Source organism: Pleurodeles waltl, chromosome 3_1 (genome assembly GCF_031143425.1).
Source record: "Pleurodeles waltl isolate 20211129_DDA chromosome 3_1, aPleWal1.hap1.20221129, whole genome shotgun sequence".
In the NCBI taxonomy this organism is placed as follows: Eukaryota; Metazoa; Chordata; class Amphibia; order Caudata; family Salamandridae; genus Pleurodeles; species Pleurodeles waltl.
The window spans coordinates 1,029,519,891-1,029,535,623 of NC_090440.1; the positions used below are offsets into that span (position 1 = coordinate 1,029,519,891).

Sequence of the window (15,733 nt, forward strand, 5' to 3'; positions counted from 1 at the left end):
GGATGCTCCAGGACTTGTGCAGAGGAGTATATGTATTTCCATGGATCAGGCAAAAGATATGACTTGGAATGATAGTAGTTGAGGGGGTTGGATGATAAGATGCATGGAACGAGCGAGATGGGGCACATACGAGGGCCAGGTGATTATAACAACAAAGGTATGTGGGCAAGAATAGAAAATACATGTTACAGTTGTTATTTTTTGAGGTCATAATGCATGTATGTCACTTTTCAAATGCATATATAAAGATAAAAAAAAAAAAGAAGGAATGACAAAGCGCTCAAGCCAATAATGCTATTAGCAACTCCTTACGCCAGCATTATAACTAGTAAACAAGCCAGCAGGATCACTCCTTCCCCACTCATGGTGCTCTATTTCTACTGGTACACCAAACTTAATCAAGCTGCTCTCCAAAGATACAGAATATTTCTATGCTTGAAGAAAATAAAAAGGATGTAAAATACCTGTGTTAAAAAGGAGTAAAATATTTTGTCTTGGCACAAAATAGGATGAGAGGCCACCCGCAGCAGGAAGTTTTCCAAACCGATCCTTCGTCTTTCCACGAAGTCTGGATCCATGTTATCAGCTGATAACTTATGCCAAACAAACTCGGCCTGTGTGAACAAAAATCAGAACTCAAAACACAACTCGTTTAAGGTAACTGTTAAAAGAGGCATCTATTTCAACCTACCCGTTTTTCTGGCAAAGGTGGCACAACTATGCAGGGGTAGTTAACTAGCAAATAATTCCGTAGAAGTTCAAATTCGCTATACCGTCTCCAAAGCGAGTCTGGAGGAGAATTCTGTCCTTCATTTAGTGGGTCTACTGACCTAAAATAAAAACATAACATATTTATTCATTACATGATGTGAGCACCGCACATTACTGTTCAGTAGTGGAGCAGGTTCATTTTAAGAAATAAAAACGTGCTGTAAGAAAAGAAGAATGGTTAATATGTGACGTAATTCTTCAGCGAGGAAAATTCTCCAGTAGTCCAGGCATATTTTCAAAATGTATTTTTAAAAACTCCGCCTTCAGTTCTGCGCTGCGCTCCCGCAGGGGCAGGCAAGCGTTCACGACTGCACGGGGGACAGCGCATGTACTCTAACAAGGGGCACAGTCCAGCCTGCACACCCACTTAAAGGTGCGTCATATTTGTAACATAGGCGCAGGTTCGTCTTTGTTCTCACTGTGCTATGTGAGACCATACATAAAATAATACTGAAGGCACGAATTTAAGGCATATTTCACATGCCCTGTCCCCTGCCAGCTGCAACACCATTCTCACATAACACTGCCATGGGCCACGCCGGACTTTACTTTAATTCAACTATAAAACTTATCTAAATAAACCTGGATGCACAGCAAAATGGAAATGAAGATGGTTCAAGGTCCCCGTCAACCGAGGGGGGTCGTTCCCCTTACTACTGTAACATCAGCCAGTGGGCCACCCTTCTAGTCCAGAGCACCTTCCACTCAACATATGCAGTAAGAGCCCCATAGCCATGTTCAGCACCCAACCAAAGCAATCAATGGTGCCTGGCGCCTACGTACCAGAGAAATGTCTGCAGAAAGCATTTGTATCATTTTCTGAAAAAAAGTATCTACACACATTTTCATGACACTTCCTTGAAGAGATGCTGTCAGAGTGCACCCACGGCAGACTGCACCACTGCTTTCTCACTATACTAAGTTAAACTACCCAGTGAGATCCACCCTTTACTTCTACATCGTTTATCCAGTGACCTCTACACAACAGGCTGGCATTTACGGAAAAGGTGGGGATAAAAACAGGAAAAATACGGTGTAAATTTTAAAAAAATGGAAACGAGTCTCAGGCTTGTCCACCACCAGATTGCAAAATCCAGCCAGTTATTTGGGATATTCACAGAGCATATGACTTTATGACATAATGAACTTTAATAGTGACTGTTCTTCTGATCAAGCTTACTGCCCCCAATGAATGACTCCCATCAGGGCCAGCTTTAGGACTGGTGGCACCCTGTGCGACAGTTTATTGTGGTGCCACCAGTCCCATGACCTCAACGGTTTCACTCACTACCACCCGGCAAATGTGCCCCTCATCTCGCCATTGCTCCCCTTTCACATACATTCATGTGTTTTAGAGCACTTGTAAAGCCTAGCTTTACTAATCCACTCAGCTAGCCATATAAAATATAGAGGCATATTTAAGAGCCCCTAGCGGCATTCTAACGCCCAGCCATATTTACAAAGTGGCGCCATGTATGCATTGCGTCACTTTGTATCCCTTTGTGCTACATTATGTCTGCACCAGGCATAATGTATGCAAAAGTGGCATTCCCCCGTTTGGGGATGGATGGGGGGCAGAGGGGGGAGAAATGGCACAAAGAAATCTTACAGATTTCTTTGCGTAATTTTTTTACGGCACTTTTAATAGCTGCTTAGAGCAGGTGTTAAAAGGAGGCGTCTATTGGTTACAATGGGCCTCTGGATGCTTTGCAGGATTAGCACAATTTTTTTTTTAAAGATAATTAGGGAAAGCGCCGGACTAGTGTAAAAACTTCGGACACTAGTCCCCTAACTACCACCATGTTGCACTATATTTTAAATTCAGTGCACACGTGGTGGCGTTAGGGGAGCGCTAAAGGGTGCAAAAAAGTGGTGCCGCACCACTTTTTTCAAATATGCCCCATAGGGGCATATTTAGGAGCCCATAGTGCCATTCCAATGCCACATTAGTGTAATTTTTTGTTTAACACTAATGTGGTCTTAGAAGGCCAAAAACGCAGTGCCATATTTACAAAGTGGCGCATTGCATAAATTGCGCCCCTTTGTAACCCTTTGCGCTATAATATGCCTGTGCCAGGCATAATGTATGCAAAGGGGCATCCCCCCATTGGGGGGAGGCCAAAAAATGGCGCAAAGAAATATGAAAGATTTCTGAAGATTTCTTTGCGTCATTTAATTACGGCACTTTTAACGCCTGCTCAGAGCAGTAAAAGTTGTGTGTATGGAGAGAGATTTATACAGCCAAAGGCTGTGCGCACCAGTCGTTGTATTAACATACAGTAATTATAAAGATTTCTTGAGTTATACAGGTGGAAGTTGAAGTTGCTCCACTGCTAGTTCTCCTAGGGGTGCTTAAAGGGGTGAGTCCCAGCAGAGCATATCGGACATTCGTAGGGGCAGCCGGCTTGGTGGCCAAAAAAGACATTGCAGCGAACTGGAAGGCCGAGATCGCACCTGCGATTGTAAGGTGGCGTCGTGGGGTGGACTGGTGTGCTCAGCAGGAGAAAGGGGTCTATGAAGCACGGGGGTGCCCAGTCAAGTATACAAAGGTGTGGGAGAGTAGGGATGGTGCAAGGAGCCTAGTTTTTTTCATGGGAGGTGTGCGCAGTCTAACGAGTGGGACGGTGGTTCTTGTGTGCGCATCGGTGTGTCAACCGTTGAATCTACATGGTGCATGATTTTACCTGTGCTGATTGCACCAGTGACCTGTTGGGCTTTTATGCAGTTCTATATAAAACTAATAAAATTGGTTTATCAACATACGGTAATTATATATTACTTTACATTAAAAAAAAAAAAAGGTCACAGGGACGTTATAGTTAGGTTGACGTTTTACCCAAACAAAACCATAGAAATTCAGCAGTTATAGTTATGCGTATGTTAACAAACTATAATTCATAGCCTAAAGTTACCTAATGACACAAGTTACAGTTTCTACAGATAAGTATAACTGTAGGTTTAACTATTACTGCTGAATGACGCTATAAAAGTCGTCAGGAGTGCTGTAATATCAGGGGTAATTAGCAGTGCATGGCAACGGGGCAAGTTAGGGCACGAGTTATAGTTACCTGAAATAACTAACTGCTGAATTTCTATGGATTTGTATGAGTAGATTCAGAACCTATGGAGCACATGTAAATTGCCCAATTTTACCCCCCCCCCCCCCCCAGAACAGTTAAGCACATATAAAGGAATACACTTTTTGTCTACAAAAAAACAAAGGTTAAAATTACGTTTTAGTTAGGTGACAATGTCAGTTGCAAAATTAAAAGAAACACTGAAATTCCCCAGTTATAGTTAACTGACTTAATTATATATTCTATATTTATATAAGTATAACTTGAGCCCTGAAGTAACTATGGCCATGCACCTTGTTATCATCAATTGTCATTTTAGGTGTAAGTAGTAATGTTTTAAATAATGTAATAAAACATGCCATGAGTACTATACTATGTGTAGGTACAGCACCAAAGTTATAAGCAAACCAAAAAAATCTATTTCCTATGGGAGCATAGTCCTAACTATAACTACTGAAGTAATAACTTGATCCCTGAGGATTCTATAAATCACACCCGCCTCGCGAAGTGATACCTTTATTGATGTTATTACAGGTATCATTAGTGATGTTAGCAACTATATCATTGACCATGTCACGAGTGATGAAATATTTGAGGTCATAAGCAGGGATTGGCAAGTCTACAAGTTCTAGTTATTTCAGTTAACCTTAACAGGAGAATTTCTTTGAGTTTAAAATGGTATTTTTAAACACACATTTTCAACTAACTATTACATCACTTAAACCTCTGTTTTTTTAGCGAATTTCTATTTTTTTTTTTTAACGCCAAGTACGATATTATTATCAGAGCCAATTAGCCCAGTTTCCCGACATGCATTTCTTATACCCTCACATACTTAATCGTTCATGATATGTTTAATGACATCACGCTGATAACAATGACATCTGAAATGACATAATTAATGGCAACGCTGTACATTGTAGGGAAGCAAATTATAGTTTCTTTACAGGGCGAGTTATAGATACATGATGTAACTATAACAGTAAACTTCTTTTAATTTTTTAGTCTAAAATGTTATATCAGAAGTGACATTTTACCAAACTATAATGTCACTTTAATCTTTTTTTTTTGTTTTGTTTTTTTCTTAATACCGAACTATAACTGTTGGTTGTTTTAGTGAATACCATATATATATATATATATATATATATATATAGTTACTATCCAGCCCGGGGACTTAGGAAAGCAAGTAAAATGAGTTTAAGCGAGATGGAGAGACTAGTTTTCAAAATGTTTAAAGAACAAGCCAGAGTGCAGCGACCTTCATTCATTGGGAATATGACATCAACTCAAGAATAGAATAGTACTGAGATGGCGGCACCTTGACAGCAATAAATCATGAGGAACTGAGAGTCCGTCATCTGCCTCTCTGGAGAATATGTGCAGAAACTCATTTAAATGGTGATCAGGTGTTGCTTTTCCTTTTGCGCAAACACACTGAGGAAGGCAAGTGTTGCTGAAACGCGTCTTTGGCGCAATAAAATGAATTTGTGCCTGTGAGTGCTCCATTTTCTTTTTGGGTTGAAATTTAAGAATGTGAAGCCATTTTCACGTACTGGGTGCACCCGTCAACAGTTCGGCATGAAAAGTGGACTTTGTAATGAAATATATATAGTTATATATATATATATATATATATATATATTCACTAAAAAGCCAAAGGTTACAGGGACGTTAGGTTCAGATTTTAAACCATACAAATTCAGCTTTTATAGTTAGAGTTATTTCAAGTAACTATAACTCGTGCCCTAAGGTAACGATAACTTGCGCCCGTGCCAGGCACAGTTTTCTTATCAATAATTTTATTGCAAATGTTACAAAGATATTTTCAATGATGTCACAGAAGATGTCATGAGTGATGTAAAATCTGTGGTCATTTGCAGAGGCCGCAAATTATATGGTTTTGTGCGAGTAAATTCAGAATGTAACTATAATATCCCTCTAACATTTTTTTTTTGAAAGTGAATTTCTATGTTTTTTTAATTCTATTTCCTAACTATAACTTCTCTGTAACCATAATTTTTTCATTGTATTTCTATGTTTTTTTTTTTTTTTTTTTTTTTTTTTTTTTTTTAACTAAATGCCCCGCGGCCAACCCCTATATCCACCTAACCACGGACAGCCTTCGTGACACACCATAAAAAAAAATAAGGGGGCTGGGTACATATACCCTAACACCTTTGCCTTGGTCCTAGAGTCCCCCTGAGACCCTGTCAGGGCTAAAAAGTTTTATTTTTTTAAGTTTTGTCAAAATCCGGGGCACTTCTTATTAATGTTGCAGCAGGATGGGTCACATCCCGGGGGCATGGCCAATTAAATTAATAGCAAAGGGGACACACAGGGCCCCCCTCCAATGCTTTTAAAAAGCCCGGGGACCACCACATCCTCAGGCCTATATCTTGAAAATGTGCGAGAGGCTGCTCAATCACCCCCCCCCCCCACCCCCAACCCCCTGGGGACCAACACCTCCCTGGGGCTACATTTTATGATTTTACAGAGAGGCCACCACACAGCCATGACCCTCTAGAACCACCAGCTTCCCCGGACAACTTTTAAAAAAATGTGGTGAGACCACACAGATCCCCTCCAGTCCCTTTTTAAAGTTTTGGCAAAATCCGGGGCACTTTTTATTAATGTTGCAGCCGGATGGGCCCATCCCGGGGGCTTGGCCAATTGCATTAATAACAAAGGGGGCGGACAGGGCCCCCTCGCCAATGCCTTTTAAAAGCCCAGGGACCACCACCTCCCCAGGCCTATTTCTTAAAAATATGCATAGGATGGCACAAGGCCGGCTCCAGGGACCACCACCTCCACCGGCCCCAATTATTATTTTTTATTTTATTTTTTACAGAAAAGGAGAGGTCCCATATGCCCCTCCCCAGGATGATTTCGGCACTGGGGACCCCATCCCCTGGGGCCCAGTCACATGTTCTTGGGTGCCCTTGCCCCTTCCAGGGCATCCAGTACAGATTTATGGGGACTTCAGTGGGAAGCCTCAAGGCCTCCGCGGTCCCAGCTGGCTCCAGTCTCCTGCAGAAGCCGGCACTGCTCCCTCACGAAGGGAACTGCTGTAAATAAAAGCTCACTGCGTGCAGGAGCAATGTTTTCATCTCTTTCTCTGCCCACATGTTAGCGGGCAGAGAAAGAGATAAGAAAACTGCTTTCAGCAAACTGGAGTGTTTTTAACGCTCCCCCTTGCTGAAAGTGGGGTGTTTGGAGTGTTTCCTTTCAAAGAGAGGGTGTTTGCATTCTCGGAGAGGGTGTGGCGTAATGGCCCGGGCTGTGGACTGCAGAGCTTGAGGAACAAGGTTCGGGTATCGGCGTCAGCTCAACATCCTGTGATTCTGGACAAATCAGAATCTCCCTTTGCCTACAAATTCAGCACCTTGAGACCCTCAAGGTGATTTGGCACGCTTTACAAATCCTGAATTTATTTTATTTGAATGTACGAAAGTGGGCGGGGGGGTTCTTAACCGAAGTGTTGGCTGCCAATCAGATCTCAGCAGAAGACTTCCTTGGATATGCGGCCCTAGATATACAAATTTATTTTCCCTTTAATATGTCAAAAGCTACTGAACAGATTTCTACCAAATAAAAGGAAGGGTGATCTGCGGCCCAAAAGCTACCTTTTTGCCAAATTTGGTGTAATTCTGTCCAGCGGATCGGGCTGCACGCGTGTTTAAAGAGTCTATGGTAATTAACATGGGAAGCACAATTTTCTTGACACACCCCTCTCCACGTTTACTTCCCACCCCACCCCCGTTTCTCCACCCTCACTTCACGTATTATCCTGAAACTTTCCATGCAAAACAAGACTCAACTTGACACTTTTTTGGGACAATTTTGTGACGATTCGTCCAACCGTGCTAAAGATATAGACAAGTCAAAAATTGCTTTTTCTACGGAAATTAGGTCCTAACTACAACTCTCTACTGGCAGCTGTCACTAGGCAATAAATAAAAAAGTGTATGTATATATATATATATATATATATATGTATATATATATATATATATATATATATATATATATATATATATATATATATATATATATATATATATATATATATAAATATATAGATAGGTTGTTATAGTTAGGACCATATTTCCATGGGAAAAAAAAATTCTTATAACTTTGGCAGCATTTGGTGCATCTTCACTAACTTCCTAAAATAAATAAAATTTTCATTCACCTCAGCTTCTTCGTGGAAAGTTTCAGGGTTATCAATCAAGCGGGAGATGAGGGGAAAAAAAACGAGGGGTAGCCTCTAAACTAGATTTATCTGTGCAATTTTCCACAGGAAAATTAGACACAGCTATGGCCAAAATTGCACTAAATTTATGAAAGCTAGATCTTTGCCAAGAAAGCGTGCTTTTTGTGATTTGGTGTAAATCTGTTCAATAGTTTTTGAGAAATTAAGGCACATATCGCAACACTGTACAATGAGAGCTCAAATCACACGATCTGATTGACTGGTTGCAAAAGAAGATAAAGTTGTGACTGACATTTTATGCTTGGTGACTCAGTTGTAATGCTGTGGTGAAAAAAACGAATGAATAAGGCGGCATGGTGTGGGTACCATGCCATCGCAGGAGCAAAAGACCTTACTTGCCACCAGGGCTGCCGATGGGAGTTTGGCACTAAGCCTCGGCACAGGCCATTAGTGCACGGGGTAGGCCTAGTTAGGTGTGGTAATAAAATACTACTTTACTTTGAAATAAATCCTAGAAATTCACTGCAAAAAAATAAAAAAAAGGTGCCATTGACATTATACTAAAAATCAGGTCCTCGCCATGCACTGCTTATTACCGTAAATATTACATCACTCATGACGTTTCCCATGACATCACTGATAACATCAATACAACATCTGAAATTAATGACAATGTGCATGGCGGGGTTACATGTTATAGTTACTTCAGTTAGCTATAAATGGTGAATGTCAGTGTTTTTTAAGTTTAAAATGCAACATTTTAACTGACATTTTCACCTAACTATAACATAAATTTAACCTTTGTTTTTACAGTGAATTTGAGGTTTTTTTTTAATGAGAAGTAAAATATTATAACCTTACCCAGCTATCACTTAAACTGTTAGTTTTTTTTCAGTGATTATATATACAGAAATACATACAAACATATACACCTGCATACATGCATTTATAAACACACACAGATAGTGTGCGGCACTAACTTTAAACACTTCTACCTATGGTAGGACCTCCTGCCCCAATACCTTCCTTCCCCCTTCTGGGAGTATGAATCGGGGTTATAGCTGAGTGCCTGCTATCCTGTTTGAACAAGACTAACGGGGCGCAGCTTTTGGAGTAATTAGCTGTATTTCACACTAGAGACATGCCTGTGGAAGTGAGAGAATATGCAATATTCAAACCATCACTTCTAAAACCAGGGACATGTATTTGCAAATGTTAAAAGGGTCGGAAAACTGTTTCTCATTTCAAAGCTCAAGGAAAGTTTGAATTGTTTCAACAAAGGCACGTTAGTTAGAAAACTTCACAAACATCCACTTATCATATTAGAGGTAAAGCTCACTTCTCTGGGCCCACAGCAGACAGTATCCTTTCACACTAAACAACTGTACCCATGACACCATTTAAAACACAACACTGCTATAGTTACAGTATATATGCAGCTCGTCAGGAATAAATACTGTGTGTACTGCTAAACATCAGTTTCTTTCTACTTTTTAGGTCTCAGCTTTAGACAGCGCATGCGCTGTCTCAAAGAGACATGTTATATTTTGTGGATTTCAGTCCGTCCTTAGGCTTCCCATTTGCTGGCTCCCATTGTCGCTCTCATATTCTTTCTACCATTTGTCCAAGGCATAAATCCATCTTGCCTCTTCCTGTGTTTAGCCCTCCCCAAGATCATAGACAAATTATTACTATCCATCCCATTTTAGCAAATATTTTTGTAACTAAAATTTCTTTGATTTGAAGCACTTTACACGAGAGAACTTTTTTCACTGGCTCCGAGCTCCATTGACCCGTTTCTGTCAATAAAGCTTAAAATCTTGTTCTTATCTCGCCACAAACCGCTGCTCCAAAAATGTATATTTATTTTTTCTAGGTTGCACTAAATATAGATGGGTTTATTAATGTTTGTGCAATTCGTAATGTAATAGAAACATCGATCATTTTTCTAGGTTGCACTAAATAATAGATGTGTCCATGATTTTTTGTGCAATTCGTAATGTAATCGCAACACCGGGCATTTTTCTAGGTTGCACTAAATAATAGATGTGTCCATGTATTTTTGTGTAATTCGTGTTGTAATCGAAACATCGAACATTTAGGGCCATATGTACGAACACATTTTCCCATTGACACAGAATGGGAAAAACCCTTTGCTACATCTGGCCCTTACTGTCAATGTGCGGACTGTTTCTGTAATTGGCACCCTTCCCGGTGTCCTGTTCTGCGATGGTCTTTCTCTTTTCTCAGCTTCTAGGCGCAAGTCTCAAATCTAGTTACTAGCCAAAGTGACTTCAAAGGCAAGCCACTTCTCAAGAAAGCAGTGGTTGTTCTTTTTATCCTTTCTATAGTTGCGCATTCAGCATCCCTGTTCTTGGCAGGAAGGAGCTATTGAAGCAACAAATAACCAGTTGAAGCCACAGTTGACACAGGAAGCTATTTTTAGCAAAGAAAAGAAAACGGTATACTTGTTGAATGTCGACCACACGAAAAAGGCGTTTTAATTATTAAAAGGCAAAATTAAGAAGCACAGCAAACCTTTCGCCTGATATCGTACTGGTGTTGTTTACGATTAATTCTTCAACTCGGAAAGGAGCACGCCAGGCCTGCATGTGTGCCTGTTTACCACCGATAGCAGGAGCAGCTATGCTCCGCTGCTTCTCTGAAGGCCACCATTCATTATTTCCACGTGTTTATTCTACCGAATGTACGCTCTCCATGTGGCGATGTGCGCTATCGTACTAATAACCCGCTCGGTCTTAACAACATTAATATTTACAACGCCACAAGATCTTGGATTGCTGAGACCTATTGGCTATTTATTTTCAATGTATACCCACCCCGCTTTTTCTCATCCCATAAACCCTCCCATCTACGTTTCTTCCAGCCGCGCTCTGGTGTATTTAATCTCCCCTCCCTCAGACCTTCCTGTACCTGTCCCCCCTCACACCCACCTCACCCATCCCACCGCCCCAGTCTCAGTTTCTTCAATCCCCTCGCACCCGCCAGAAGGAAAAAAGCGCTAGGAAGCAGCCACCCCTGGCAGCTTTATAGCGGCTTTTTTTATTATCCCGTTATCCACCCCCACCTCTACCCTGTACCCTGTACCCATCACCACTCACTGGATTTTAAATACTGTATTGAAGTGTCACTTATATGTTCTGCAAATCTGTGATACTTCACAACAAAACCTACCACGATTCCTTTAATTCACACTTGATGCAGCACATATTATGAAAACAGTTTCAACTCGAACCAGGATTCCAAGGTGACATCACGAGACAAACAGTTACAGCTGAACTCAGATGTGTGGATGTTCAAGGGAAATGCATCTTTTTGATGTAGTGCAGGAAAAGGCAGTCTCTAACGACGGTATTTAGTAGCAATCTGTTTTTTTGTTTGTTTTTTTTTAACTACAAGTAGAGAGACCGTGCATGCTGTTGGGAAGTTGCTAAACTTTTTAGGTAACGAATAATTAAGAGGCGATCAAAATTAATTTCTTTAAATTGTAGACAATGGCTCTTTTAGAGGTGCATAGGATTCCTTTACAAGCACAAAACCTCTTTAAAAGTGAGTTTAATATTTTTTTTAAAGTTTGCAAACTGTTGTGAAGGGTGCTTTTGTTTTTTGAAAGTGAACAGTATGATTAAAGAAAATGTTTTGCATTTATTTAAACGGGTTATGATGGGCCTCGGTCATTCTTGCTCTTTCCTTCTGTCTACCAGGAGAGTAAAGTGCTGAAAGAACAGGTCTAAATGAAATGCAAATACCTTCAACCTGTGCAGTTTTGAGTCACATAACCAAAACTGTTGTCTGAGTGGAGAGACAGATATTCCCCAATGGGATTTTTTTTTTTTTCTTCTGGTAATGTAGGGATTCAAATTAAACAAGAACACTAAAATGCAATTCAAAACACAAAATATCTCAGTATTATGTTTCAAGCATGTATTGAGAACTCAAGCATCGGTCCGGTGGAAAAAAGTGCATCATTTTAGCGTAAACAGTAAACAAAAATGCATTAAAGGTTCTGTCACTACTATGGTAAGAACATAATACATGTGCACTTTAGTTGGGATGGAAAAAATGTTGCTGTTATACTTTTAGTACTAGTAAACTTTTATATAGCAGACAACATGCATTTAGTATGGCATTGCAGCGTTTTTTGACAATCTAAGATATTAATTTGCAAATCAATGTATCTCTCAAACTGTATTGGGAGTCGCTTTTTAGGTCTCGCCTAGATGAGCGAATGCAACTTTTTCGTTCAATAATGGCCTTGGGATCTTGCCATTCCTTACCATTTGTTGGCATAATTGTTGCTTTTCTTTGTTGTGTTTTCGTTGGGCAGCACTTGCTATGTGTCACTTCCTGTTCTCCGCTGACCATCTGCTGCACATGCTGTGATTCAAGTACTATTTCTGTGCTATGATGTGGTCAACGATGGTGGCATTTTTATTTTACTGATCCCCACCTTATGCACGTTTCTTCTCCACTTCGACCTGTACTGCCAAGTCACTTCTCCCCCTCCCACAAGTCCGCCCATGTTTATTCATCCACCAACCCTCCTTTGTTTCTGCTACTATTCAACAGCCAATGTTTCTTATCCCCTCCCACATGCCTTCCCATCCCCGTTTCTTCTCCTCCTTCAAGTCACACGAAGGGGGGAAAAACAGCTATGAAGCAGACAGCGCCGCCCACTTTATGGCACTTTTGAAAAAAAATCATCCCATTACCCACTCCCCACCTGCTCCCCGTTACCCACCCTCACCCTATTGCCAAAGCCAATAGGTCACCCATAGGCGAGACCTATTGGCTTTGCCAATGCTTGTTCAATTGCTTTTCACTTATCTGTGCATGGTGGTCAAATCTGCAACCTACCTTTTAATTACATAATTTTATCTAAATTCCTGCCATCGCATACACAATCAGTTCTCACCCTGTTGCACATTCTCAACATTCATACAAACACAGCAACTCCACATCCCACTTTTATTAATGTCAAATATGTCCTTGATGATAAAAAAACCTTACTCTAAACCCACGCACATATTTTGATCTTTTACCAGAGATGAATTATGCTCAGTGGTTATTTAAAAAAGGTGAAAGAAACGATTCGGTCGACATTGTCATTTCATCCACCATCATCATGTGATAAAATTTCAACCCATCAGAGATTTGGGTACAACAAACATTATGGACAAGTTACTACAATGTGCAGAAAACTATCAATATATGTGCCATTAACCCTATGGCTATTCATGCAGTAAGCAAAATGGTAGTGAGGTCAATGTTGTTTCTACTCCGACTCCCAAGACATACTTAAAGTCTCTATATTTCTGTTCACCCCACATGCAAGCACTTCACCATCGAGATACTAACATGACACACTCTGAAAAATCTAGCGATCACCACTGTGTAGTTCTAGTCAGGTCACACTTTCCATATAAAGAGCGCTTTTTGTTTTGCTAATAACTTGGATGCCGTTTGATCAACCTCCATGAACCTTTCCCAAAAAAGATCATCTCCCTCCGCTCCTCCCTGGAAAGTTTTAATGTGATCTGTCAAGCAGGTGCCAAAGAACAGGCGGCGTCTCAAAACATTGCTTCCCATGTTAATTCCCATGGGAAACTTCTGTAATAGGCAAAGAAAAACAACATCTGAACAGATTACACTTAATCTGGCAGAAAGTTCTAGCTTTACCCCAAAACTGTGCGTTTTGAGATTTGGTGTAAATGTAACAAATTTGTGCTTAAAGAGACGCTTGGGGTTGTCATGAAGTAGTGGAAAAAAAGGTAAATCTGAACAGATGCAAACACAGTGTCCTTTGATTGGCCAAGGGAGACTTTTCAATTGTTTGCCCTTTCACTACTGCATGAGCGGTCCTGGTCGCACTCGATCTGATTGGCCAGAACTTGGAAGAAAATGTTGTGATGTCACTACATGACTTGGTCCCAGTGTCCTGAAAAAGTTTTTCAAAATAGCACAAGGGGGAAGGGGAGGGATCATTTTTTTGCAGTTTATACAGTACAAACTTGACCCAAAGGCATGGTTTGCTTTACATGAGGATCAATTACATTACACAAGGAATATTACTTTTTTGAAGACACAGGGATATTAAGTGGTTTTCCATATTTCACAATATGCTGAGCCAACACAGTCTCGGACCTCATTCCCCAAGCTCCAAAGACAGCAGCTTTGGTTGTTATGCCACGTCCTCTCACTCAGATGCGGTGGAGGGTTGGCTGCCCATAGCAGATTTGGTTGTAGAGAGGCCAGACCCTGAAGCCAAATTCCCCTGTGCACTGCCATAGTTCACGACCAGGGTGGCTGGCTGCCTATGGGAGGTTTGGCAGAGTAATTGCCACCCCCACCTCCACTGCCGCGCACAGGCTGGACGGGGCTGCCGGTCGGCCGGATATGATCAATAACCCCAGAAATTCACAGAAAAAATGTAGATTAAACTGACATAAGATTCCACTTTAAGCTAAAAAAAAAAGAAAACAGAAAATCACTAAAGAAATGAAAGGTTAAAGTGACATTATAGTTAGGTGTTACAATAACACAAAAACTAACATTTAAAAAACAAAACACTACTAAAATTCATCAGCTATGGTTTACTGAGCAAACTATAACTGACACTCTTATCAACCACAGCTTATAACCTCACATTTTTACATCTCTCATGACATGTTAGATGATATCACTAATGACATTGCAAATTAATTCATTGATGACATAATAACAATCTAGTCATTGTTACAGGATCCTATAGGGTTTGTGGACTTCGGTTGTAGAATTTCAACATGCCACAGCTGTAGTCAATTTTCCATTCATCGTAATGGAATTACTCTCAAAGACTTCACATGATCCCCAATTTTAGGTCAAAAAGGATGACAAGTATGCATTTGCCACTAAAAAGACACTGTTTGCATGCTCTATGAAGAGCACTTTGTAGTTTAATAAACTCCACTACATGCATTCCTGAGATAGGCACGCCTGCATACAAGCATACAGTCCAGATCACAACACAAATGTGTGATCAATGACATGCAAGTGGGTCACCTCTAAATTCAACATTAATCAAGATTCTGCAATGCCCTCCTCTCCTGGAATCTGTAGGAGCTACGTTCTTGGAAAAAGCAATATAGGGTGTTGTCCCTGCTTAAAAGGCATGGAGTGGATATTGTGTGCTTCCAAAAAAACTCACTTAACTGATGCAGAAGCAAACAAACTGGCAAAGAAATGGAGGGGTCAGGTATACTATGCTAATTACAAGTCCTTCTCCCATGGGGTGATGGTGTGGTTTGCCCCTGATGTCCCCTTTTTACTGACTTATATGGAGATGGAGCTGGAGGGATGATACCTGCTTCTAAAGGGCAGACTTGATGGGGCGGATATAGTCTTCATAAACTCCTACGGCCCGAACACAGATGATTAATCCTGCTATACTACAGTAAGGGAAGACACCAGGGAGTGATGGGCTTTCAAACGAGTTTTATCAAGCCTTTTTCACAGAAATTACCAAACACCTGTTTGAGGTATACCAGAAGCAAGGGAACAAGGTGTTTTGCCCCCCACATACGAGAGGGCTGCATTACTATGGTCTCAAAAGCTTGGAGTGATCCATCAGCATATCTCCCTCTCACAATGATGAACACGGACATAAAAG

At 40.7% G+C, this 15,733-nt stretch overlaps 1 protein-coding gene across 2 annotated transcripts in view; it reads right to left on the minus strand.

Annotated features, from left to right (window-relative positions):
* The window catches only part of SNX4 (sorting nexin 4), a 454,378-nt gene that overhangs the window by 297,268 nt on the left and 141,377 nt on the right, over positions 1-15,733 (minus strand). For both annotated transcript variants that reach the window (XM_069224290.1, XM_069224289.1), the window contains 2 exons: positions 692-830; positions 465-614 (listed from right to left, as the gene is read on the minus strand). In XM_069224290.1, coding sequence (XP_069080391.1) covers positions 465-614; positions 692-830 — 289 coding nt within the window. The remainder of the gene's footprint in view (positions 1-464; positions 615-691; positions 831-15,733) is intronic.